This window comes from Culicoides brevitarsis, chromosome 1 (genome assembly GCF_036172545.1).
Source record: "Culicoides brevitarsis isolate CSIRO-B50_1 chromosome 1, AGI_CSIRO_Cbre_v1, whole genome shotgun sequence".
NCBI classification, from domain to species: Eukaryota; Metazoa; Arthropoda; class Insecta; order Diptera; family Ceratopogonidae; genus Culicoides; species Culicoides brevitarsis.
Window position 1 is genome coordinate 33,659,370 of NC_087085.1, and position 24,361 is coordinate 33,683,730.

Genomic DNA, 24,361 nt, shown 5'->3' on the forward strand with positions numbered 1-24,361 from the left:
GGACAATTATGGTTCATACTTATCTTCAACTCTTCGCTGTGGGAGAAAATCGGGTAAATTATTTTAAAAATATGAAATTTTTTCAACTAAAATTGATTTTTTTACAGCATAGTCGCAAAATCGCCGAACGATCGTTCACATATCAAATTGTCGGTAACGCCACATTTTCCGTTGACACATTTTTCTTCATCAGCGGTGTCTTAATAGTTTATCTGTACTACAAGTCATCATATTCTTCGGATGGCGTCAAGCAAGTTCGTACCACAAAGCTTCCGAATGCCGTTAATGAAACCGTTTTTGCCATCATTTATCGCTACATCCGTTTGACACCCGCATACTTCTTCGTCATTGTTACCAACGAGCTCGCCCTTAAATGGACGTTCGATCGTTCCGTGTTCCAACCTAGCATTATCGATCACATTACGTGCAACAAATACTGGTATCGCAACATTTTCTACGTGAATAATTGGTATCCCTTCCGTGAAATGTGCATGATTTGGTCGTGGTACATGGCAAATGACATGCAATTCTACATTGTTGCGATTATTCTGCTGATTCTTTCGAAACGGTAACGCGAGATTTTGTGATTATTTTATGAGTTTTCATGCAAATTCCTTGTCATACATTGTAGATTCTTCAAAGTATCCGCCATCACGGTCGTTGTGTTGCTCATGTCATCGTGGGTCGTTGCCATTTTTGTCTCAATCCACTTCAACTACATCCACAAAGTAGCAGATCCCTTTGAATCGTTCGATATTTTGTACGACAAACCGTGGCAACGCATGGGTCCGTATATCGTCGGCATGATAACTGGCTACATTATCGTGCGAAAGAGGAGAGCACCGAAAATTTCCTTCTTGCTGAACGTGATTTTATGGTTTTTGTCTTTCGGACTTTTGTTTGTGCTCATTTTTGGCGTATGGAAGGGACAATTGAGCGTATTGGCAACCGCTTTTTATGTCGGAATGGGACACACAGGTAACTTTTGGGATTATTTCTCATCGATTTTTAGTTAAAAAAATGTTTAATAAATTTTAGCTTGGGGCGTTGGACTTGTTTGGATTTGCTTATCGTGCTATTGGGGATTGGCGAGACCCATAAACAGCTTTTTGTCCTACAGAGGATTTTTACCATTGAGTCGTCTTACGTATTGCGCCTATTTGATTCATCCGGTAATTATGGTTGTTACATCGTTTCAACAACAAGGACCGATTTCGATGACACATGCAATGATCGTAAGTTTTTTTGTTTCGCATTAGATGACTTCAGTTTTTATTTTGAACTTTTTGTCCCATTTTAAAATTCTAAAATCCAAAAAGTAAAAATTTGATGAAAAATTAAAATTTTTTGACTTAAATATTTTAAATTTTTTTTTAAAATTCTGTTTCGAATATTAATTTAAGCAAGATTTTTTTTTGAGAATTTTTAAAAAATAATTTTTAATGAAAATAACTTAAAAAGTTCATAAATTACTTAAATTAAATTATTTTATATGAAAAATATTTTTAATAAAATTATTATCAATTCAGAAAAAATAAATTTTTAGGACTAAAAGTTCTAAATAAATTAGGAACGAGCTAAATTTCACTAAAAATCATACTTTTTATCTTTCAGATGACGACTTTCTTGGGAAATGCGGTGCTATCATTTATGTTCGCTTTGGTAATTTCGCTATTGTTTGAAGCACCTGTGATTAGAATCTTGAAAATAGTCTTCCGTAAATGATTTGCTCAAATTTTATCTTAATTAAATGTGTTGGTTATCTATTTTATTTACAATTTTATTGTTAGAATAAAGATTTTTTTTGTATTTTATGAGTAAAATTTCTTATTTGAAGCCATTTTTGACGTTTAAAGGTAAAAAATTAAAGATTTTTTTTTTAGAATTTGGCTTAAAACGTAAAATGTGTGTTTTATTCAAATTGTTTTAAATGTCACCTATGATATTTTTTTTCTAAAATATTTTCTATAAATAATTTTATAAGTAAATCCGCTAAATCAAACGATATAAATTTATAATTTCAGTTTCAATTAGTTTTTTTTTTGGCCTATCACTTGCACTGTACACTATTATCTAGTAGTTTTTTCCACAAATCGAACTGTTCCGTCGGCTTAATCATGTGCAGACTAATTGCTTTCTTGATGTTGCACTGATTAAAAGCAATGCGTCGATTGATGAATTCCGTGACATGCAGGCGCTTGATGCCGAGAAGTTCCGCCACGATGCCCGTCGTGTAGACATCCTCGAGCTTCAAGTACGTCTGATTCAGCGATTTGCGGTACAAGTCGCCGATAGCGTCGCTCGTAATGAGATACGCGGGTCCCGTGGTGAAAGGCGGAAAAATTGTCGGGAAATACTGCTGCGGCGACACGTAATATTTGGATTTTTTGTTGCGAATCGGTTTCCATTTTTTCGCGAGACGCCCATAAATGGTCCGTTTGTCTTTGTGATGCTTCTCGATGAATTGCAGCAGGCGAGGAACATTGATGAACATGTCGTCGTCCGTTTTGAGGAAGAACGAGACATTCGGGCAATACGTGTCGACCCATTCGAGCGACGAAATTGTCTTGAGCGTCAAATTGTTGTAACTGTCGACAAAGTGGCCGCGCACCAAGTCGTTGTACATGTATTGCTCGGCGGCGAGCACATCTTCGTGCGCCTGATTTTCAGTCTGGCCGAGAATAAAACCGATGGCGACGTCACGTCGGGTGCCGTAATGTCCCCAACTTTGACGGATGGCAAGGCGTTGCTCGTGATGCGTGGGCGCCGACATGATGAGGATCAAAAGTCGCAGCTGCTCGCCGCTATTTTTGCACAAATCGGCACTGGCTTCCGTGAATCCGGGGCGGTAGATGTCACTTGTGCGCACAACCTTTGCAGCGTCATTGCTTTGTTTGCTCTTCGGATCTTTCGCCGTCACATTGTGCACTGCTGCGTTCGCTACAGTCGTCGTCGTCGTTGACGCATTCTGACTTGAATTACTTTTAACACTACTTTTATCTGAAACGACACAAGAAAAAACAACAAATTAATTGCTAATGAACATAATTTCCCTTTAGACATTAATTCCCTGTACGCTGTAGGTTAATCTAATTCGCGACACTCCCATTTTCCCCCGAACAAATAAAAACAATACCAAGTACGCGAAATGTCAATAAATTAGCTTTTTGTGAATGTTGTTTTGTTTCCAAAAATAGGCGCCTTGCCAAACACGCTTCAACTCAAAAAAAAAATAATGTTTGGCCCACTTGATTGCATAAAAATATTGAAAAAGAAATTTTTTACGTTCACTTTGTCATGAAGTGTCTTCATAAATTTATTAATTGCCAAGCTGATTAAATATTTTTGATCAATGGACGTTCTTTTTTTTTATTTTTTGCTTGTTTTTATTGCTTATTTTTTAAAGTTTTCCATTATTTGTTAACGCGCGTAATGAATTGCGCATTATCGTTATTGTAACACTTGGTCTGGGTATTTTTTTTATTTACTTTTCAGAAGGCAATGAGGATCAAAAAAAGATGAGTCAGAAGATGTCTCGCTATTCACAAGATTTTTATTAATGATAAAGCATAAAAACCTGTTAGACGTAGAAAAAATTATAATTTTGTGTAATCTTAGAAGGCGACAAAAGACATAAAGAAAAAAAAAGTTGCGTAAGAATTTGATTTGTTATGACAGAGTCATTATCGTTTGTCTTTACAATTTTAACAAATTATCTTTTATGTGAAGGATTTTCGTGATAAAAATTTTTAAAAGCGTATTTTTAATTATTTTATTTTTTTTTAATTTCTTTAAAAGAATTAAAAAGAATAAAATTAAAAAAAATATATATTTTATTGAAATTGAATTAACTTTTTATATTTTTTTTTCTAAAAAATTACGATTGATTTATATGAAAAATATTTTTTTTAAATATTTAATTTAATTTTAATCAATTTTTTTAAATTTCTTTCAAAAATTTGAGTTTTTTTTTATTAAATATATTTTTATAAATTTATTTTATTTAATTTTTGAAATATTTTCCGAAAATCATAAATTATAATTTTTAAATTAAATATTTTTAAATTTACTCATTTTGTGTTACAATGTTCAAATTTTGATAAATTTTTCTTAAAAAAAAATTTTTTTCAAAAGACAGACTCGATGTCCTCAAAATGACTCGAAAAACCTTCTTAAACATAAAAATCTCAAAAATGTCCATTAAATCTATTAAAAAAATCAGAATTGCTTGCGGAAACGAATCCATTAAAATACCTTCGAATCGACTCATCAATCTTCCTGATGACGACGACGACGCTCGACCAACGTCTCATCTTTAATTACTAAACAATCACAATATTTAATAACGGTTCGTTTGTTTGTTACTCGTGTCTGTGAGTTTTTTTCCTCTTGACCACTTATAATCTTTGTATTTGAGTGTTTTTTCTTCTATCGTATCATGAAATCATCAGTCATAACACTAACAAAAGAAGAATTTATTACAAAGAATCAAACGTCGACGATGGTCAAGGACGTCTTTTTTGTGTTCATTTACCACAAATGACCGGATCGAGTTGCTTTTGTGCTTTTATGCCTTTTGTTTACTTTGGAAATTATTGATTGAACGTTAAATTTTGTGATAAAAAATTATTTTTAGGCACTTTTTTACTCCTCATGGGACATGTGACAGCCAAAGTGACATAATTTCATGAAAAATTAAATTTACCTGATATTTTGGCAGTACTTTTGGCCTCTAATGTTGGTAAGACTGACGCTGCTTGTTGACTATTACTATTATTACTACTACTAATGCTCGCGTTAACGAACGACGTCGATGCTGGAGACGACACGGAAACATTTGTTTTTGGTGTCTGTTGATTGCCGATCACTACAACGTTATCTATTCAACGAAAAAATTCAGTAATTAAGAAAAAAAGTTAAGGAAGCGAAAAAAATATCGTACCTGATCGTATCTGCACCGTTCCAACGCCATCTCGTGACGCCGCATCATCCTCGATGCGATTGTTAATTTCTGATGATGGCACCACATTTGATGAGTCTCCTTCCCCTACCACAATTTTCCTACTACTATCACTAATATAGTTCTTGGTACTAACTAAAATATCACCATTTTGTAAATTATTACTCTTACTACTAACTCTATCGCTATCTCTCGTGTCTTTGCTCGACATTACGTAATGATGTGCGGTGCCTGCGTGGACAATTGTATTCATTTCGGGACTAGCCGTGTACAGTAATGAATATAAAAATATCGTTAACACAACTATGACAATTATCATAAAGTGAACTATTCGGATGTGTGCCATTTTGGTAAAATTCTAAGTATTTTTTTACAAAAAAAAATTTTTTTCTAAATTTTTTTAAAAAAATCGTCTTGTAAGCGACAATATTAATTCTTTTCTGACTTGGCGACTTTTAAAATCTTCTTGCATCTTCTCAAGGCGTTTGTTTGTTAGTAATCTCACTAAACTAGTATCACTATTTTTTTTTTCCTTTTCTGTTGTGTTTGAGCTATAAACTTACAAAATCTAATAATAACAAAAATATTTAGTTTTTTTTGAATAACAAAATTCCTCTTAAATTAAATATTTTGACTACTGAGTTTGTGATGTTGTTGACTTCGTCGTTTGCGATAAGAGTTTCTGAAAAGACAAAAAAAAATACGGAAAACTTATGAGATTATGTTGTTAAGATCATTGGCATTTAAGGGATTTCACAATAAAATTCAATCGTCACGATTTTTTTACATGTTCATCACTTCGCTTAAATTTAAAAAAAATTGTTAGATTTTTATCCGTTGCTTATTACAACTAAATATTTTTTTTCGTCAAGGACTTTACATTAGCTACAAAAACATACAAACGAAACTTTTTAAAAAACACACGAATTCGTAACAAGAAACTTATTAAAGCAAAGCACTTTTGATTAGATACAGCAATTTTAATTCAATTTAAAACTTAAAAAGTCACATTCAGAGGTAATAAAAACCTTGTAATTTTAATTATTTTTCCAGAATAAAAGTTTTTTTTTTCAAGCACTACAATATCGACTTATCAATCGAAGAGATTAAGGCACACTGAAGTTCCTGCATGTTACCAACGTGAAATACGAGAAAACTTATTTGTTGACAAAAGCTGGTGACGTTTGCTTGAACGTGTATTTTGGTTAAAAGCAGTTAAGTAAAATTTGGAAAAAATGTTTAGAAATTCGCAGGCTGCGTAAATATTTTTAAACTTTTTTATTTAATTTTTTATTTTTGGAAAAATATCACTCGAAAAGTACACGTGTGACAAGTTTTGAATTCTTAAACGTACTTTTTGACATTTTTTTATATTTTTTTAGGAAGACGATGCATTTTCACGAGAAAAAATTACAATGGAAGATCATTTCCGATAAGAAATAGAAAATAAACATCCTTTATATTAGAAGTTCATTTTTGTAGAAAAATAGTTTCCGGTTTTATTGAAAAGCTTATTTTCGATTGAAATGACGTCTTTATCGTGAATTGACGTCTGATAGCTTATTTTATCAGAAAATTAAACAAAAATATTTATTTCGAAATTTATTGTCTGAAGATCTTTAAGTTTTTAATGAGCTTAAAAGTTTTGTGTGACGTTAAGAAAACTTCTAAGATAATTTTTTGTTCTAAAAATGGCTTAATATCGATTTTTTTCAAACAAAAAAAAATGAACAAAAAATTTTTTAGAATCAAAATTCAATGAAAATATATATTTGTGGTTTTTACATTTTTGTAACTTGGTTAGACAAAACTTACAAATATTTGAACAAATGTTTTTTTTTTGTGTTTTTTGTAAAGTTTTAAACCCAAAACATATTTTAAAGAACTGAGAAGAAAAAATTTTAAGTCTGACTTTTAAAAGCTGGTAATCAAGGTTATTTTGAACAAATTTTCTCAAAAAAAAAATTTAAAATCTGAAAATTAATTGTTTTTTTGCTATTAAAAAAATAAAAAATATTTAAAATTTTAAGTTTTTGAAAAAAAAAAACTTTTTTTTATTGAACAAAAAAAAAATCATTCAGAAGTTTAAAAAAAATATTATAATTTAATAATGTGGAAAAAATGTAAAAAAAAACTTAGAAAAAAAAATTTGCGAATTTATCTGCATTTTTTATAAAATTTCATTGAAAACCTAAAGTAGGCCGATATGATCGGATTTACAAAGAAAATTGCATAAATATCCCTCTTTCATAACCAACTATCTAATCTCGTCTTTATCAAATAAACATTTATGACTCAACAATTAAAAAATCACTTTATTATCGATCGCGCATCATTAATTACCAATCATCATTCAATATTTCGGTACTTGAACCAACGTGAATGAACTCTCTAATTATATAAAGAAGAAGCAAATTCTGGGTTTTACCAAAAAAAAAATTAAATGTCTATCGATTTTCAGGAAATCTCTTCGAAATCAATTATTTTTGTGATTTACCGTCACTTTTGTTATCTTTCAACAACTAGACGATATCATTTTATTATTTCCGATGCGATAAAATTTGATATTTCAAAAAAAAAAATGTTTCTTTGTGTAGCAAAAATTTTTAATTGCTCGCCTCGACACGTTTTATTTTGTGTTTCATGACATGACGAATCTCCCTGCAATGGATTCGTTTTGTATGCAAACCACAATCAACTGCATTTGATCGCGCAGACAAAAAAAACTTCAATAACCTTGTATTTCGATAAGTTAGACGTTTTTATTAACAACAATTATTATTATTGGATTTATTATGATGGTGGTGAATATGGATATAATTTACCCACAAAAGTTTTTTTTCTGCTCATATCATGACAAATGAACGTGCTTTATGCTTTTTTGTTGTAACTCACATGGGTAAGTGCAGGCAAGAATCGGATTGTAATGTTACTGCAGTAATTATACGTAATAACTTTGCATCGCATCGCTTTGGTAACCTCCTTTATTTTATTTTATTTCAGCGGAAAATGAGGGAATTCACTAAAAACCTACTTTCGAGCCACGCATATACACACGAAAAAGGGCCCAAAAACAATCATCAGGCGCGGCATCGGCACAAATCTCGACATGAATGTGCAACAGCAATGTGGGGCGCGACCTTGTATTGTTCCTATCTAAACTAATAATTATCGAACATGATGAACTTCCGAACGAATGACGGTAAATGATGCATTAGCGAGGCAAAAAATAATCATGAGTTGTCGAAAAAGATGAAATATTGCTCCGTATCGCGGTTTTTACGGGCAGGAATTCAATGCAGTAATAACGAAGGCAATTATTATTTATCAGTAGATAAAATATTTATGTCATGTTACTTATCGCAAGCAGACATGTAGAGAGGAAAAATATTGCAATGATGCCTGTCAAACCAATAGCGGGCTCAATAACATGTGTAAACAAGCTTGCTCATCGCTGTTTTTATCACCAAGTTTGAATAAATGACATCTGTAATGTCTTGTTTGAGGTGAACTTTGAACGGAATGTCAATGCAAAATATTTTTATTGATTAAATTGGAGTCTTGTTGACTGTCTGGAGAAGATAAAAACAGATAAAAAAATTTAAAAAATATTTTTTTTTTAAATTAAATAAATAATGAATGTTTAAAAATTATTTTGAAAATTAAATTTATAAAACATAAATTAATTTTGGAATTAAATTATTTTTTAAATTAAATTAATAATTCAATTTTAAAATTAAATGAATTTTAAAAATAATAAATAAATTAAATTTAAAACAAAAAATAAATATTTATATAAATACTTGTTAGTAAAAAATAAATTAAAAATATTAAAAAAAAAAATAAAAATTTTTTTAAATAAAAAATCAATTAAAACAATTTGAAAAATTATCAAATCAAACCTAAAATTATTTCTTTATTTTTAAAATATTTTTTTACGATCTTTTCGATAATTTTATCTAACTATTGATTTTTATTTTTTTCAGAATTTTGATTGTTTTTATGTAACGAAGGTCAATAAATGAACTTTAATTGTTGTTCTGCGACGCGTCGATGTGCAATGACATCATCTGAAGGTATTTTATTGCAAATTTTATGCATGTTCAATAAATTGAGAATTCACATTTAGAATCTTTGATTTTTATAGGCTTTTAACTACGTGTGTGGCTTCTGAAGACATAAAAAAGAGCCTTTAAGATGCATATTGAGGAAACAAATTTCATCGTAATTGTAGAAAATCGAGAAAAACTGAATATTAATTGGAAATTTGAGCGATTTTCGTTCATTCACGTGACGTCTTTAATGCTTAAAAATACCGAAAACAGCCTTAAAATGATTATTTTTGGAACAAATATCGAGTTTGAAGACCTTTAATAGTTGTTCGTACAGCAAATATTCACTTTAAATTGATTTTTCGGAACAAAAATCGATGAAAATGACATTTTTTGTTAGGATAGAAGCCACAAATTTTCTCCATTTTGAATTTCATTTCTATAAAAATTACTTTTTACCAAAATTTTAAATTCAAATTCCATATAAATTGTCAAAACGTCTCTAAAAACCGAACAAGAAAACACTTTTAACAATCAAAATTCTTATCAGCACACCGGCAGCAATTTGTCCTTCCTAATTTCCTCAATTAGTTTCCTTATCACTTCTAAACATTTTTATTTTACTTCCATGCCAGCAACAGCAGCAGCACCTTTCCGTCGATTTCATTGCCAACATTCACTCCAGCATGAAAAAAGCGTTTAAATTTCCATTTTTAATTCCTTCTCTCCGGCATTTTAATTGCTATTTTTCACTTTTTTGGTCGATTTTCGATGCACACACACACACAACTCGTGATACCGAAACTAAAACTTTTCTTCGAAGCGAAGAAGAAGTAACTTGTTGAGTAAACAGCTTAGCGTGCAAACATCTCACCTATATTTTAAATATCGGCAATAATCAGCATATCTCGCTTCACCATCCACACAACTTTTGTTTGTTTCAGTTTTTTTTTCGTATTTTAGGTAGTTTTCATGTGCATTATTGCTTATTGGTGTTGTTGTGTTGTGTGCATCTAAAAAATAATAAAAATCAGAAGTAAGTGGGTCATATAACTTGCATCATTGGATTTCTTTCTTCGACTTTTAAATTACACGCAAATAAATAGCTTTTTCTGCATTTTTTGTTTTTTTGCCATATTGGACGTCTTTCGTCGTCGTCGGTGTATTCTTCGATTTTTTTCTGTGTTTTAGCAGAACATTCCACAGCAAAACAAAGGTTTTATCGATCTCATGAATCAATATGGCAAGCAGGCAAGCAGTAGTCACCTTTCGAACTTTCTTTCTACATATTTGTGCAAAATGTTCCGTGGCACAAAGAATGAAAGTTTTCGTGTTTGAGGCGAAGCAAACAAGCAGGAGATGACATCGAAACAATTTAATTAAAGCTTTTACGGAGCCATAATGAAGGTTGCTGCGGTTCTCACACTAAAAATGCGAATTTTTTCCATTTTTTTTTTCTTCAAATTCTCGTGACCTTGAACGCAGGAATGTCAAATAATTTGTTGACCTTGAACCTCGGTAACCGCTCATCATAATGACACACAATAGATAATAATTAAATTAAATTAAACGGCGCGCAGTTGGTAATGAAATGAAAGCTACAATTTACTCAGTAAAGGGGGAAAAAAATCTGATAATTTAATTAGTCGCAGCAATTTCACATCGGATCGCACTCATGCATGAGGCATGCTTTTATGACATTAGCCGTTGGTTTGTTTGTTTGCGATTACCGCATCGCTTATTGATGCAACAATTCCTCCGCTGACAACCAACAACCATGACATGACTTTTTCTCGTCGCTGTTCGTCTTCTTCTTCGTACAAGTTGAAATGAAAATAAATAAAGATATCATAAAAAAAAATGCTCTTCGACTTGAGTTATGATCGCCTCAGCACTTCACAATGTTGCAAAAAGGGAAATAAATGTAATAAAAAACCAGTTTCAGCAACGAGAAAGAGATACATTAAAGATCACCTGAATTCGTTGAACCCGATTTGATCGCAAACAACTAACTAACTATAACTACCAACTTGGGTTTATTGATTTTTTTTTTTGAAGGATTGTGGGAAGTTTATGTGTTGCAGCTTTTTTGGTCTAAAAATAGACAGAAACTGTTTTTTGTTAGGTTTTATAACGAAAATTGAAACTTTTGCCAACTTTTGATTGAAAAAAGTGGCAGAAACGTTAGGTTTGCAATTCAAAAAAAAATTTTTTTTACTGAAAAAGTTTCAATTTAAATAATTTTGACATTTAATGAAACGATTTAATTCTAAGTTTTTGTAAAAAAAATTAAATAAATTGGTTTATAAAGTACAAAGTCTCATTTTACAAAAAAATATTCTAAATATCTTTAAAAATATTAAAAAAAATATTTTTCACAAAAATTTAATTTTTTAAATATTTATTAATTTTTTTTTAATTCAAAGGATTTTTAAATGAAACATTAAATTTCAAATATTCGTAAAAAATTAATCATTAATAAAAAAATAAATAAAAATGAATTAATAGGTATAAAATTTTTGATAATTTTTTTAAAATAAAAAATATTTTTGAGGAAAATCATTTTTATAATTTTAGTTATTATTTTTTGAATTTTTTGAAATTTATCAAATTTCAATCAAAAATTATAAAATTTTCCTTTTTTTTGTCAAACACTAAAATTAAATTAAAATATTTTTTTTATTTATTTTAAAATTTAATTATTTTAAACATAATTTTATTTTAATTTAATTTATTTAAAATTAAAAAAAAATAAAAATAATTAAAAAAAAAAATGTCAAAACTTTTAAAAAATTCAGAAAAATTTTTAAACCAAAAATAATTCTTAATTTTTGCGATTTTTTGCTAATTTTAAAGAAATTACGAAGCAAAAACTCACCGCGATACACAAAAACCTCACAACGCGACCAAGAATAATCAAAAACATTTACATGGATCGAGTGATGTGGATGTCAGTTCATTCCTCCATTCATAAAAGCAATTGATCACGATCCAATCTCAATATTTTTTTTTTGCTGTTGTTCTTCTTCTGTCGTTATTTGTTACGTTTTTTTTTGTTGTTGTTATTTCCTTTCAACTCACAACCGATCAAAGACCGTCCAACGACCGAATAAACGTTTTTAACTAGGAGCTCGTTTCGTTCCATTCATTCTTCTTCGCGCAAATCTTTCAACCTCATGTTCTTTTCTTTTTTCTTTTCTTTGCCGTGTGCGTCGATGTTGCCTGCTTCGGAATTACACAAGAACAATTTTTTCTTCTTGTAGAATAAATTTTAATATAGCTGGCGGCTAGTTTTACGGTAACTGTGTGACTTGATTATTATTCATGTACTTTTGAGCTTCTGCAGTGGAAAGTTTCTCTCGCCTTATCAGCAAAAAAAATTTTTTTCTCGAGCAATTAATTTTAGTTTTTTTTCTTTGGCGTGCAAAGTAATTAAACGTCCTTGAATTGTGCAAATTGATTTTTTTTTCTTAACAATTAGCTGTTGTTGCTCTAACTTGTTGAAAAATCGACGCGCAAACGTATTTGAGACATGTGGATGACGGTTTCGCAATTAGCAAAAGTAAAAAGATGGCAAACAAAGCGAGTCATCTCATCGGAAAACAAAACAAAAACTTCATTGACTGACTGACGCAGGGCAACTTTTAATATTTGCGCGACAATCAAACAACAGATGATCATTATTTCGCGTCTGCGGATGTTTGATTAGATAAAGACTCGTTTGGTGTTGTTTGTTGAACTTTGTTGACCAAGTTCTACAAAAAAAAAACATTATTTGATCAATATAAACGCGTTGTGCCTTTTTGCAATGGAAAATTTTTTGCACGAACAATTCAATTATTATGTTGCCCGAACGAGAGAAGTGCATGTAAAACGCATAATTCCATCCAGCGCGTTGTCATAAAAACAGGTAGTTAGTTGAAAAACAAGTATCGGAAGAAAGTAGTTGATAACAGTAAATATTTTTCGTATTTGCAAACTTTTAGCACCAAAGCACATGTAAAAGTATCTGCATGAAGAAAAGTAATGCAAAAGAGGGTGGATTTAAAATTCAGGTTAAAAAGCAGAACATTTGCAGTTTAACGGAGTGTGTGATTCATTAACATTGTATGCGAGTTGCAAGAGTGAAAAAAGGTCAAGTGGCAACGAAACAGGTTGTTGCCTGTTTTTTTTACAAGGATTTTCAGAATTGGGGAAAGGTTAGTTGAAAGAATGTTGTCGAAAATTCGAGTTATAATTACTTTAAAACAGTAAAGAGAATAAAATTTTAATAAAAAATATTAAATTGTGAAAGATTTTTTGCAATTTTTTTTGTTAAATTTTATGTTTTAAATGAATAAAAGTTGACATTTAATGACAGCTGTCAAATTTTGAAATTTGCTTTTTGTGAAATTTTACGAAAAATTTAAGATCCTAATTTTTTGTCGTTTCGTTTCTTGTTTGAATTTCTTCCAAAAAAGCTATAAAATTTCGAAATAATTTAAAAAAAAAATGTTTTTGACACCTGTCATTTTGAAAGCTCTTAAATTTTTTTAATTTTCTGAAATTTATCTTATAAAAATTAATTTTAAGTCTTTTAAAGAAAAAAATTAAATTTAAGAAATTCTTAATAAAAAATAAGTCATAACTGACATTTAATGACAGCTGTCAAATTTGTCAAAATAGACTTTTTTTGAAGTTTAAAAAAACTTGTGACATTTTAATTCACTTTCATTGCTTATTTTGTTTGATTTTTACAAATGTCAAATGAACGTACAGAAAAATAATTATTTATTTACTGTTTTCTCATAAAAAATCAAGATGATCCCTAAATTTTTTGACATTTTTAGATAGAAATGAAATTAATCGCGGGTTTTTATTATAATTTACTGAATACAAAATTCAGCTTGTCGCTTAAATTCATACCACTCGGATTTTAGTGCGAGTTCCGCCTGTGGAATTAAAATTCGGACTTTTTACAGGGAAGTTTTCAAAATTTTTGACATTTATATTTAATTTTTTTTTTAAATTTTTTTTTAATTCTTATCAAATATAGACTTCAGAAACTTCATAAACTTCAGAAAAATTTTTAAAAATGATTTTTTTGACATCTGTCATTTTTGACAGCTCCCAAATTTTCTAAATTTCAACTCAGAAATTTAATTTTTTTAACTTATCAAGTACATTTCGTCCTTTTTTTATCAAATCCTTATCATTTTTTAAAATAATTTTTGTTATGAAAACTTATGTTCATAAAAATCTCTGTTAATCCGATTAAAACTTAATTCCGCTTACGATGCTTGTTACAGCACTTATACTAATTGTCACTTGTTACATCACCACACATCGTCGTCGTTGTCGTCCATCATCGTTTCTCGTTAAAATCATCATTAAACGTATATTTTTAAAAATTTTTTTCCTCTTCATCGTCATCCGAATATGATACGAGTGGCCCACTTAAAATTTCTTTTGAATTCCATTCGTTCTGCTTCTTCTTTCTCTCTGTTTTTTTGTTATTAAATGCCATCCATGTCGCTGTTTGAACAAGTTTTTAGTCCGTAATTGAAAATAAATTCACTCAATAATTACGGGTTTGTTAAAAAAAAAAATTAACGTAGTCTGACCCATTTCTCCGAAATTTTTGTTTTCGATATTTTGGCACGAAGTTGCCACTCATCAATCAATTTTGGCATTAAAACTTTATTTTTCGTTCAGAAGTCGATTCGTCAATTTAGGAATAATATCTAATCAATTACTTACACACCGCTTAAATTCTCGGAATTGGATTTAATTTTGTGAAGTGGCTTTTTATCAGTGAAAAATGAAGCGTTTGTATAAAAAATAAAAATTAATCGTTGCTACGGGATATCAATAAACAAGACAAGTACGCTCGACCTCCCTTCTTTCGTGTTATTGAAGAGACAACAAATATCATAACAACAACGAAATAAATAATTTTCATGAATCATTCATAAAATCTCCGACGTTCGGTGTCGTTTTTGTTATAAAACAAACATTTTTTGCCCGACTTCTTGCTTGCTTCACTGACTTCTGTTTGACGCAACGCAAACCTCAAAGCAATATTTCCTACTGTGGGACTTTGTACCCGTTTTTGTCTAGACCAGCTGCGATTTGGGTCGACTTGCAGCCGCACATGCACGTCAATTTTTGAATGAAATTTAATTACTACGCTCGATAATGAGTCACTCGAACGCATACTTTGTTGCTAATTGAACAGTATTGTACTTTGCGTCAATGGTGTGTGGGATTAAATGACGATAAGACGTCTTTTTATCGCCCAAAATATTTTGTAACGAGACTTGTTGTTGTCGATATGCCGAGAAAAACGAACTAAATGTCTCATGTTCACATGAAAATATACAAATTAGATGAAAGAAGAGCGGAGAAACGTGATATGGCAATCATGTTCATAGATAAAATAATTCATGTACACTTTTTTTTTTGCTTGCGAATTTTTTTCTCTCTCTTTCTCGTGTTATGCAAATGAATTAAAAGGTTACAAGTAGCTAAAAGCGCTTTTGCTCACTTTTGACATCGTCCATATTTTTTTCTTTTCAATTATTTATGAACAATTTGAGGCGGAGAATCGATTCAAATACGATTTTTTTTCGCTTTATTCTAATTATTCTTGAAAGGTACAGCAAAATTGCAGACCGGTCACTGACCCAAATATGATACGATATTCATTCTCTCTCTCTATTTCACGAGGCGAGTATCTGATTTCGTTGCCGCTTTTGCCCGTGCATGTATGTGTACTTATGAATATCTATCATTTTTATGTTAATATATAAAACATGTGAAATATAACAAGAAAATATAAAAAAAATTCCTTTGGTAATGAGAATAAACGATGTGAACAAAATTTAAACTTTTTAATGTTTGCACAAGAAATATATCCAGTTTGCTGTTTGAGTTTGGGCTTGACACACAATGTGAACGGATTTTTATGGCCAATTCTGGGGAGTTAATGGTGTGATGATGAACGGAGATGTTCAGGGAATGGTGAAAAAAGTTCAAGAAATTCGCTGGAATTTGTTTGTAAGTGGATTTTTTGAGAGTTTCTCGAAACTTTTAACGAAAATTTTAGAGTTTACATTAAAAAAATTATAAATTTTGAAAAAATTTGAAAAATTTTACTATTTGACGTCAAAAAAGACAAAAATTGACAGCTGTCAATTTGACAGATGATTGAAAATTTAAATTTTCTTTTATTTTTTGACTGTTTTTTACATTCTTAGCAAAGAATCAAACTTTTGTGCCAAAAACTTTTGAAAAAATGATAAAATACTTTTAAAAACTAATTCAAAGTGACAGCTGTCAAATTTCAAAAACACATTTTTAGACTTTAAGTGACAATTTATTGACAAATTTTACATTTTCTTGCAAATTTAATTAGTATTCAATTTAAAATTACTCAAATAATTTCGAAAATTGAGTGAAAATTTTGAAATGCAAAACTGTCAAAGTGACAGATGTCAAAATTTTTACTAATTTTAAATTTTTTGATATCATTTGAGTAATTTTTGTTTTAAAATTAATGGAATTTGTGAGAAAATTTAAATTTTTATCAATAAATTGTCAGTTAATGTCAAAATGTGTATTTTTAGATTTGACAGCTGTCATTTTGAATTCATTTTTGAAAGTATTTTGACATTTCATTAATTTTTTTGAGAAATCTAATATTTCGAGAAATTTATTTTAAATTTTTGATCAAAAACTAACTTTTCAGAAGAAATGCCAAACATCACTATGAGAAAAGGCGTCTCTTTGATTAATAAAATTCTCTTCAAACGACAAAAAAAGCCAAAGAACGATTCGAAAACTAATCAAAACCACAATCGGATATCCAATATGTTCCCTTATCCACATCAAAGTTGCATAAAAGTGCAACATTGTCGTCATCGTCAGTCTTTTGTATGCAGTTGAAAAGACTGAAACCTAATTAAAAACTTTCAACATGAACTAAAAATGTTCGCCTGTGTTATTGATTTATCTATCAATGTCACCAACGACAACAACAGCGATGATGACAACGGAGTAACAAAGTGTCATTCCATTTAATAATGTCTCATTTAGCACAGCAGCATGTCCCTCGGTCTCGTTCTTTCGAGCTTACGGGGCGAAAACTACACCACGGGGAATTCGTCGTTCAATTGTACCATTTTATAAAATACAGAAAAAAAAAACACATAAATAGCAGAGTTGAAGCGCAAAACGAGACTGTTTACATATAATATTAAATTGTCATCAGGAACGCGCCGTTATGCGGTGTTTTATTAGCACATTATGTGCTCTCGTCTTGGCAATTTTTTTTCTCTCCATTCATCTACTTAAACAGCGTCGACGACGACGAGATGAGTCGACAAACTTATCAAAAGTACTTTATTGCGAAATTTGATCAAGATAAGCGCACAGCGCAAACTACGGGTTCAAAACGGTGAATTTTGCAGAAATTTTTTTTTTCGTTATCTTTCTTATCTTTTTTCCGAGACCGCAACATTACGAAAGCAATGAAGTAAGAAAAAATTCGAATGACGTCGTCGTCGGCAGCAATTAATCTTCGACAGAATCAAATGATGATTAATTACAAATTAAAAGCAATTACATGTGTCTAACGGTTGTGCTACATATCGATTCTCATGGCAGGTAGGTAAGAGTAAATTAAGTGAAAAAAGTCGCAAACAATTCCCTGACATTAAATTATTCTGAGAATTGATAAGATAACACATGTTTTTAACAACATCGATTCTGAAAAATCGTAAACAAAAAGCAGATACAGAAATTCTGGTGAATTCATTCGAATTATTCCCTTGATAACGGGATTTTTTATCTCCAAGGGTTTAAATGGAATTTCGCAATTAGGCTGATAAAATTATCAAAAACGTTTAAAATATCCTCAAATTATTTTTTTTTAATTTTTTCAGTTTTTTTTTATTTTTAAATTTTTATTTAATTAAATTATTTATTGATTAAATTAATATCAAATTATTTTTTTTATTAAATTATTATTATTATTTTTTTTTTTTTGAATTAAATTAAATTAAATTTAGAATTCAAATATAATTTAAATTTTTTAAAATATTTATTTTCACTTTTTTGACGAAAATTTTTTAAAAACGATAAATTTTTTTGTTAAAGTCAGTTTAAAAGTACTATTTTAAAAACATATTAATAAACAATTAAATAAACAATTTAAAAAATTAAAAATAAATATAAAATACAATTTAAAATAAAATTATTAAAAATGTTAAAAAAAATGAATTTTGTTGTCCATAAATTAAAAAAAAAATGTGTCAGCCTCAAAAAGTGTTAATTATTGTTTGATAGCAGCAAGTTTCACTAAAAAATAAATAAAATTATTGCGTAAGATAAATAAGAAAAAAATCACAAATTTTTATCTGACGCAAACTGGAATTTTAATATTTACATTAAAAATAAAATTTCACGTGGATCATATTTTTGCGCATGATAAGAAGAAATTTTTGTCAAAAAACACACACACATCCCACATCATCATTATTTATTTACTACGATGATGAGCCCGTGACAATGGACGCGCTTGAGCAAATACACGATGACGACAAAAAATTCGATAGTGAAAGTATGAATTTCAATTAATTATCGGTGCGCGGTGTGTTATTACGATTATTTTTATATTAAATATGAATAACACTTTTTTTCGTACGTTTTTATTTCTGTGATATGTTTGTTTATTCGTAATAATAATGATATTATTATACATGTTAATAATAGCAATAATAAATTTGATGGTTGGATGCGTTTTTACGATCATCACAAAGAAAGAACTGCAAAAATCTCGTCAAGTGAATGCATTTCTTGCGCACTTCACTTGAGATACGAGATTAATTGTTTCGTCATGCTCTTGAATTTAATAAAAGCGAGTTGTTCGTACAAAGCAAGTTAATAAGATTTGTAAAATATTTATTAATAGAAACTATTACATATGATAAATATGTTTATGAAATATTTGCATAATAAAATACTTTTTTTTTTGAGCCGCGTGAATAATTGAGAGCAGCTTTTATTCGAAAATGAGCGTTTTTGTAAGCGGTTTAATGGAAAAAGTAATATTTGTAAGAGATCGATGTCTGTCTGAGGTATAAAATTATGAAATTTATTTTAAGAAATTATTTTCAATGATATTGAATTATTGAGTAAAAATAAATAAAAATTTTGAGGATATTTCCATGAAAAAAATATTTTTTATTCAATTTTAAGATAAAATTTAACAAATAATTAATAAAAGTTTATTAAGAATAATGAAATGTTTATAAAAAATTATTTTTCAATAAATTTTGGTAATACATTTCATGAAATTTAAATATAAAATGAGCAAAACTTGGACTGTAAATGATCGTTGAAGATATTTTATGAACAATTTCAGGTAAGTAAAGACAAATTTTTCAGATTAAAATACATTTTTGAATATTTTGATACAAGTTTTTAAAATTTTCTACAATTTTTAGTGAAAATATTAATTTTGTTAATTTTTTTTTAATTTTATCAAAATTTTCATATATATTTTTAAAGAATTAAAATTATTTTTAATTAAAATTTTGAGTAGAAAAAATAATAGAATAAAATTATTTAAAACCTAAATTTTCAATTGATTTTCAGTAGTCAAAGGATTAAAATCTCACTAAAAAGCAATAAATCTTTAAATAATCAATCTTTCCAATGACAAATTCGAATGAAACATAATCCCTCCTTTGATGTGAAATTCTTCAATAACGTCATTTTCAACCGGTTGAGAGTTTCCTCGAAGGTAAATTGACACAAAAGCTCTTTTTTCAAGTGTTTCGTTCTCGATTTTCAAGTTGATTCTTTGAAACAAATTAAAACCTTTCCAATTGTGATAAGATTACGTTCAGACATGAGCTTAAAATCTGTTGAAAATTGATTTTTACAAAGCTCAGCCTTAAAATTTAATAAAAAGTTCGGAATTATCTCTTCCAAGAAAACAATTTTATGGAATTTCTTTAAAAAAAAACTCACTCAATAAATATCAATAACTGAAATTAAATCTTTTTAATGATAAATAATTACAAGATTAAACATTACACGCATTATTAGCCTCATAAGCCTACTCACAACTTTTTTTTGTGTACTGTAAAATTCTCTGCATTTCAGAATGTTTAATATTTAACGTAAAAAAAGTAAAATAAAGTTGTTGAAAAAAAAACAAACAATCGTCTGTTGTGAAGAAAATTTTAAATGAAAGGCTAACGCAGCATAAGTATATTTTTTTAACACACGTACATTGCGATAATATTATTAAATGCCAACAACTTGAGCTCTTTTTTCATTAGGAGGAGACATTGCTGGTAGATTACATAAATGCTGCACATTATTAATAGTCGCGCACATAATGTTATTATTTTATTATTATAAACTATTGTGAAATGTACAAAAGAATTTATTTTATTAATGGCATTATAATGGCGAATTCATCTCATCTCCGCTCAATTTCTCCATGAATTTCGTTTTATTTCATGAATTTTATAAGGAAATTGATTGTTGTACATGATATGTTGTCGTCGTCATCTACGGAGGCAATGCGCGATACGACGAGACGAGAGCGAGAGATAATACAACAAAGTACATTTGCTTTTATCAAATTCATTTAAGATTCATTGAATTTGTAATATTTCAAGAGCTAAGTGTAATCAGTTCCAGTACCGGTTTCCGCGTATTTATTGTAAGAGTTGTGTCACCATATATAATATATTTTGTGATGACGTTAAAAATTAAACGATTGGAATTTTACATTAATGTTGTTACTTTTACCAAAGTAGCGGTTGACTGGCTCATGTGGTAAGAGTAATGATACAAAAAAGTCGCGTCGCAACTAAAATTACCACAATTCCTCCGCATCAAAAAGTTTGTGACTGTAATAGGGCTCGTCAAATAAATTTTGGCTAATTTATTTTTTTTTAATGATTGAAAAATTTAAGAAAATTTCGTTTGAATTGCATTAAATAATTTAAATTAAACTTAAGCTTAAAAGATTCTTAAAGACTTAAATTTAATTAAAATCCATAAAATAAAAATTTTGACTCGAAAAATAAACTTATGAGACTTATAATGAAACTTAAGTATAAAAATCTAAAATTTTTTGACTTAAGCTGTTGACTTAAGCTTAAGTTAAGGAAAAAGTCAAAAATTTAATTAATTTTTCGATCAAATTTTGTGAAATATATGAGAAGTTTTTATGATATATTTTACAAAATTTGATCGAAAATAGAGAAATTATCTGACTTTTTCTTAAACTTAAGCTTAAGTCATAACTTTTTAAATCAAAAGAATTTAGATTCTTTTACTTAATTTTAAGTTTAAGTCTCATATGTCCACATATGTCGATTTCTTGACCAAATTTCTAGAATTTTTTATTTTTTAATTTTTAAAAATTTTAATTAATTATATTTTTAAGCTTGACTTAATGACTTTTACTTAAGTCAATTAGTGTTGACTTAAAAATTTTTACAGACTTTTACTTACATGACGAGCCTTGTTTACTTTGAAGTAAAAAGAGAGACATCAAAAAATGCTTGGAGCAAACTCTTCTTCGTCGTCGTCGTCGTTCTTTCTTTCATTCATCAAGTTCAAGACTTCCGTTGGCATCATTAAAACTGTATTTAATGGACTTTAAATATCTCGCCATTTTTTTGTCTTTTTTTTCCCATAAACTAAACTTTAAAATTATTTTTAGCCAAAACGCAGGAAATTAAGAAGTTATCTTATCAAATGGCTCAATGAAAAAATCGATAATGTGATAATCAACACATGCTCTGCACTTCATTCAGTAAAAAAAACAAGAAAAAAAATAAACTAAGAGAATTTCAATTGAAATGCCTAGCCCATTAAACAACAGTTATGTTATTTTTCATTCTAATTAAGTAAAATTATTTGTGTCTCTCATTCTTGTTTCGCTAGATTAACATTCATCCACAAACAACACGATAAATGTACATTTCAGTTGCTTATTGCTAATTCAATGTGATAAGCTAATTAATTAACATAAATATACAAAATAATTACTTGTCTGCCACTATTTTTTCTCTTCGTCTTCTTTTTTTTTGCATTGACGTCGTTGGAGTTCTTCTTCCTCATGAATTTTTATAAATAGCATAACTCATCACGCAGAATTTTTATGATGGGTTGCGATATTTTTTGCTGTATGATTTCCGTTTTTCTAATAACAATTGATGTTTAATAGTAATTCATTGTTATTAGACGATCGGCAGTCGCGTAGCGGGGGTTGTATTGAATTTTGACATTTTTGTGTTGAAATCTTTGGGTTTTGTTCAGTCAATCATCAGTTTTTTTAAAAAGCTATTATTGATTTTATTTTTGTTTAAAAAATAATGTTTGTATAAATATTTAAATTTGTGTATTATTCTTAGTTTAAATTTATTTTTTTAAGTTTCAGAGCTGTGACTCGAAAATTCTATTTAAAAAAAAGATAATTTTAATGCAAAAAAAATCTTTAAAATTAAAATTTTATCACAAAATTAATGTGTAAAAATATTAAAATTCTTAGGAATTGAACAAAAAAAAAATATCAAAATTAATTTATTTCAATATTTAATTATTTATTTAATATTTTATTTAATTATATTAAAAAAAATTTAATATTTTTTTTTTATTTTTAAAAAAAAGACAAATTTTTTCACTAAAAAAATATTTAAAAAAAGTCAAATAATAAAAAAATTAAAAATAATTAATTAATTTTGGATAAATTTAAGAGTTTGCAGTACAAAAAAAGCTCAAAAGATCAATTTTTATTCATCAAAAATTTTTTTTAAATTAAATTTTATGATCTTAAACTTCAAATTATCTTACAAGGATACTTTTTTACCACATGCCACGCCACTGAATCTCATTAAAGTTCCATAAAGAGCAAATCGACAACACATGTGTTACTGTCACCTCCCTTTTCCAACTTCAACATAATTATTTTAACAGAAAAAATCACTTCATAATAGGTTTAAAAGATAAAATTTTAACAAAAAATACCATTCAAGGTCGATTTTTGTGTTTTTTTTTATAAATATTTCAATTTTTTAAAAGCGACTTAATAACAAGTTTAGTTTTAAAAGTAAACAGATCTGGTATGATGTTTAAAATATCGTGAAGGGGAGAGAGAGAGAAAAAAAAAAAATGAAAAAAATGCGGAGACACAAGTGTTGTGTACATTTATCCGGAAATTGAATCATTCAATGATCGTTTATTTATTTATTTTTTCTTTCTCTATCGAAGAAGTGATTAAGCGAGCGAGACGTTACTTAAGTAATTAAATGATAATTGATTAACGTGATTGTATTATCTCATAAGGCGGGTCTCTTTTTTTAACACTTGATCGAGAAAGATGTTTTTTTAGCACACTTACCATTAATTTGGACTCCTTTTAAGATTTTTTTTTGTTGTGTGTGACGTTGTTGAGTGAACAAATAATCTCAAAAGTTACTTGAAAAGCAATTCAATTTCTTCTTTCTAATTTAATTTCTTGTAATTGCGTTGTATTTGTTGCTGATGTCGCTGCCTCCGTGGTTGGGTAACTCATTAAAATTTTCGTGAATATTGATTCGAAGGAAAAAAAAAGTTGTGACAATCTCGTTTTTTAATATTTAATCAAGTTTATTATTTTTAGACTGCCTTTACTAATTTTTTTTATCAACTTTTCGCTTATCTGCTTCTATGTTAAAATACTTTGTTGTGTTACATGCGACAACATTCGAATGTATTTTTGTAGTTCCTGTGCAATATTTTTAGAATTTCCTTTGCATTCATTTGTTTTTTTGTTTTTTTTTTAAATTGTTGAATAATTCACTCTCATTATAAATTTATATTTTAATTTTTTTGTGTTGAATCTCACTTTTAGTAATCTCTCGGTGTAGTAAAAGGGCTCTTTTTACGCACTTTGTAGAGTCTTCGTGTTGTGACCATTATTTTTAGTGGAAGTTTTCTCAAGTGTGGGAGTGATTTCGAAAGGGGTTTTTCAAAATCATCACGCGAAAAACGGGGCTCTGGCTCGCGATCTTTGTGGATTCGAGGAAATTCGGTGTGTTACGGTCCCGGGAGGCTCGTTGTGGGCAGCTGCGAGGGTGTTTTTCACGAATTTCCACGGATTTTTCACTTTAGACACTCAATTGCACGTCCGTTCGCTATGAAATTTCGTTCGCGAGTGATGTTTGTTCCGCTTTCACAGTGTCTTTTAGCCTGTCACAAATTTGATTGAAAAATTTCAAAAAATTAATTGAATGATTTGTTTAAAAATTAGAAGATTTTTTCTGAAAATTTCGAATTTTAGTGTCTTTTTTGATAATTT

General features: G+C 28.9%; 2 protein-coding genes across 3 annotated transcripts; one reads left to right on the forward strand and one right to left on the reverse strand.

Moving 5' to 3' along the window:
• The first annotated feature begins 8 nt into the window (after positions 1–8).
• On the forward strand, positions 9–1,725 carry LOC134827248 (nose resistant to fluoxetine protein 6-like). The gene is made up of 5 exons (XM_063839832.1): positions 9–53; positions 108–568; positions 632–978; positions 1,039–1,235; positions 1,615–1,725. The coding sequence occupies exons 1-5, from the start codon at positions 9–11 to the stop codon at positions 1,723–1,725; spliced, it is 1,161 nt and encodes a 386-aa protein (XP_063695902.1).
• Positions 1,726–1,892: 167 nt separating this feature from the next.
• LOC134832772 (lactosylceramide 1,3-N-acetyl-beta-D-glucosaminyltransferase-like) lies at positions 1,893–24,204 on the reverse strand. 2 transcript variants are annotated; one of them, XM_063846924.1, is made up of 4 exons: positions 23,423–24,204; positions 4,943–5,642; positions 4,706–4,879; positions 1,893–3,000 (listed from the first exon to the last, which is right to left on the reverse strand). In XM_063846924.1, the coding sequence occupies exons 2-4, from the start codon at positions 5,304–5,306 to the stop codon at positions 2,051–2,053; spliced, it is 1,488 nt and encodes a 495-aa protein (XP_063702994.1). In that variant the 5' UTR covers positions 5,307–5,642; positions 23,423–24,204; the 3' UTR covers positions 1,893–2,050. The 2 variants fall into 2 exon arrangements, with proteins under 2 accessions (XP_063702994.1, XP_063703002.1); XM_063846932.1 differs by lacking the exon at positions 23,423–24,204 and adding an exon at positions 5,989–6,008.
• Positions 24,205–24,361: the final 157 nt, after the last annotated feature.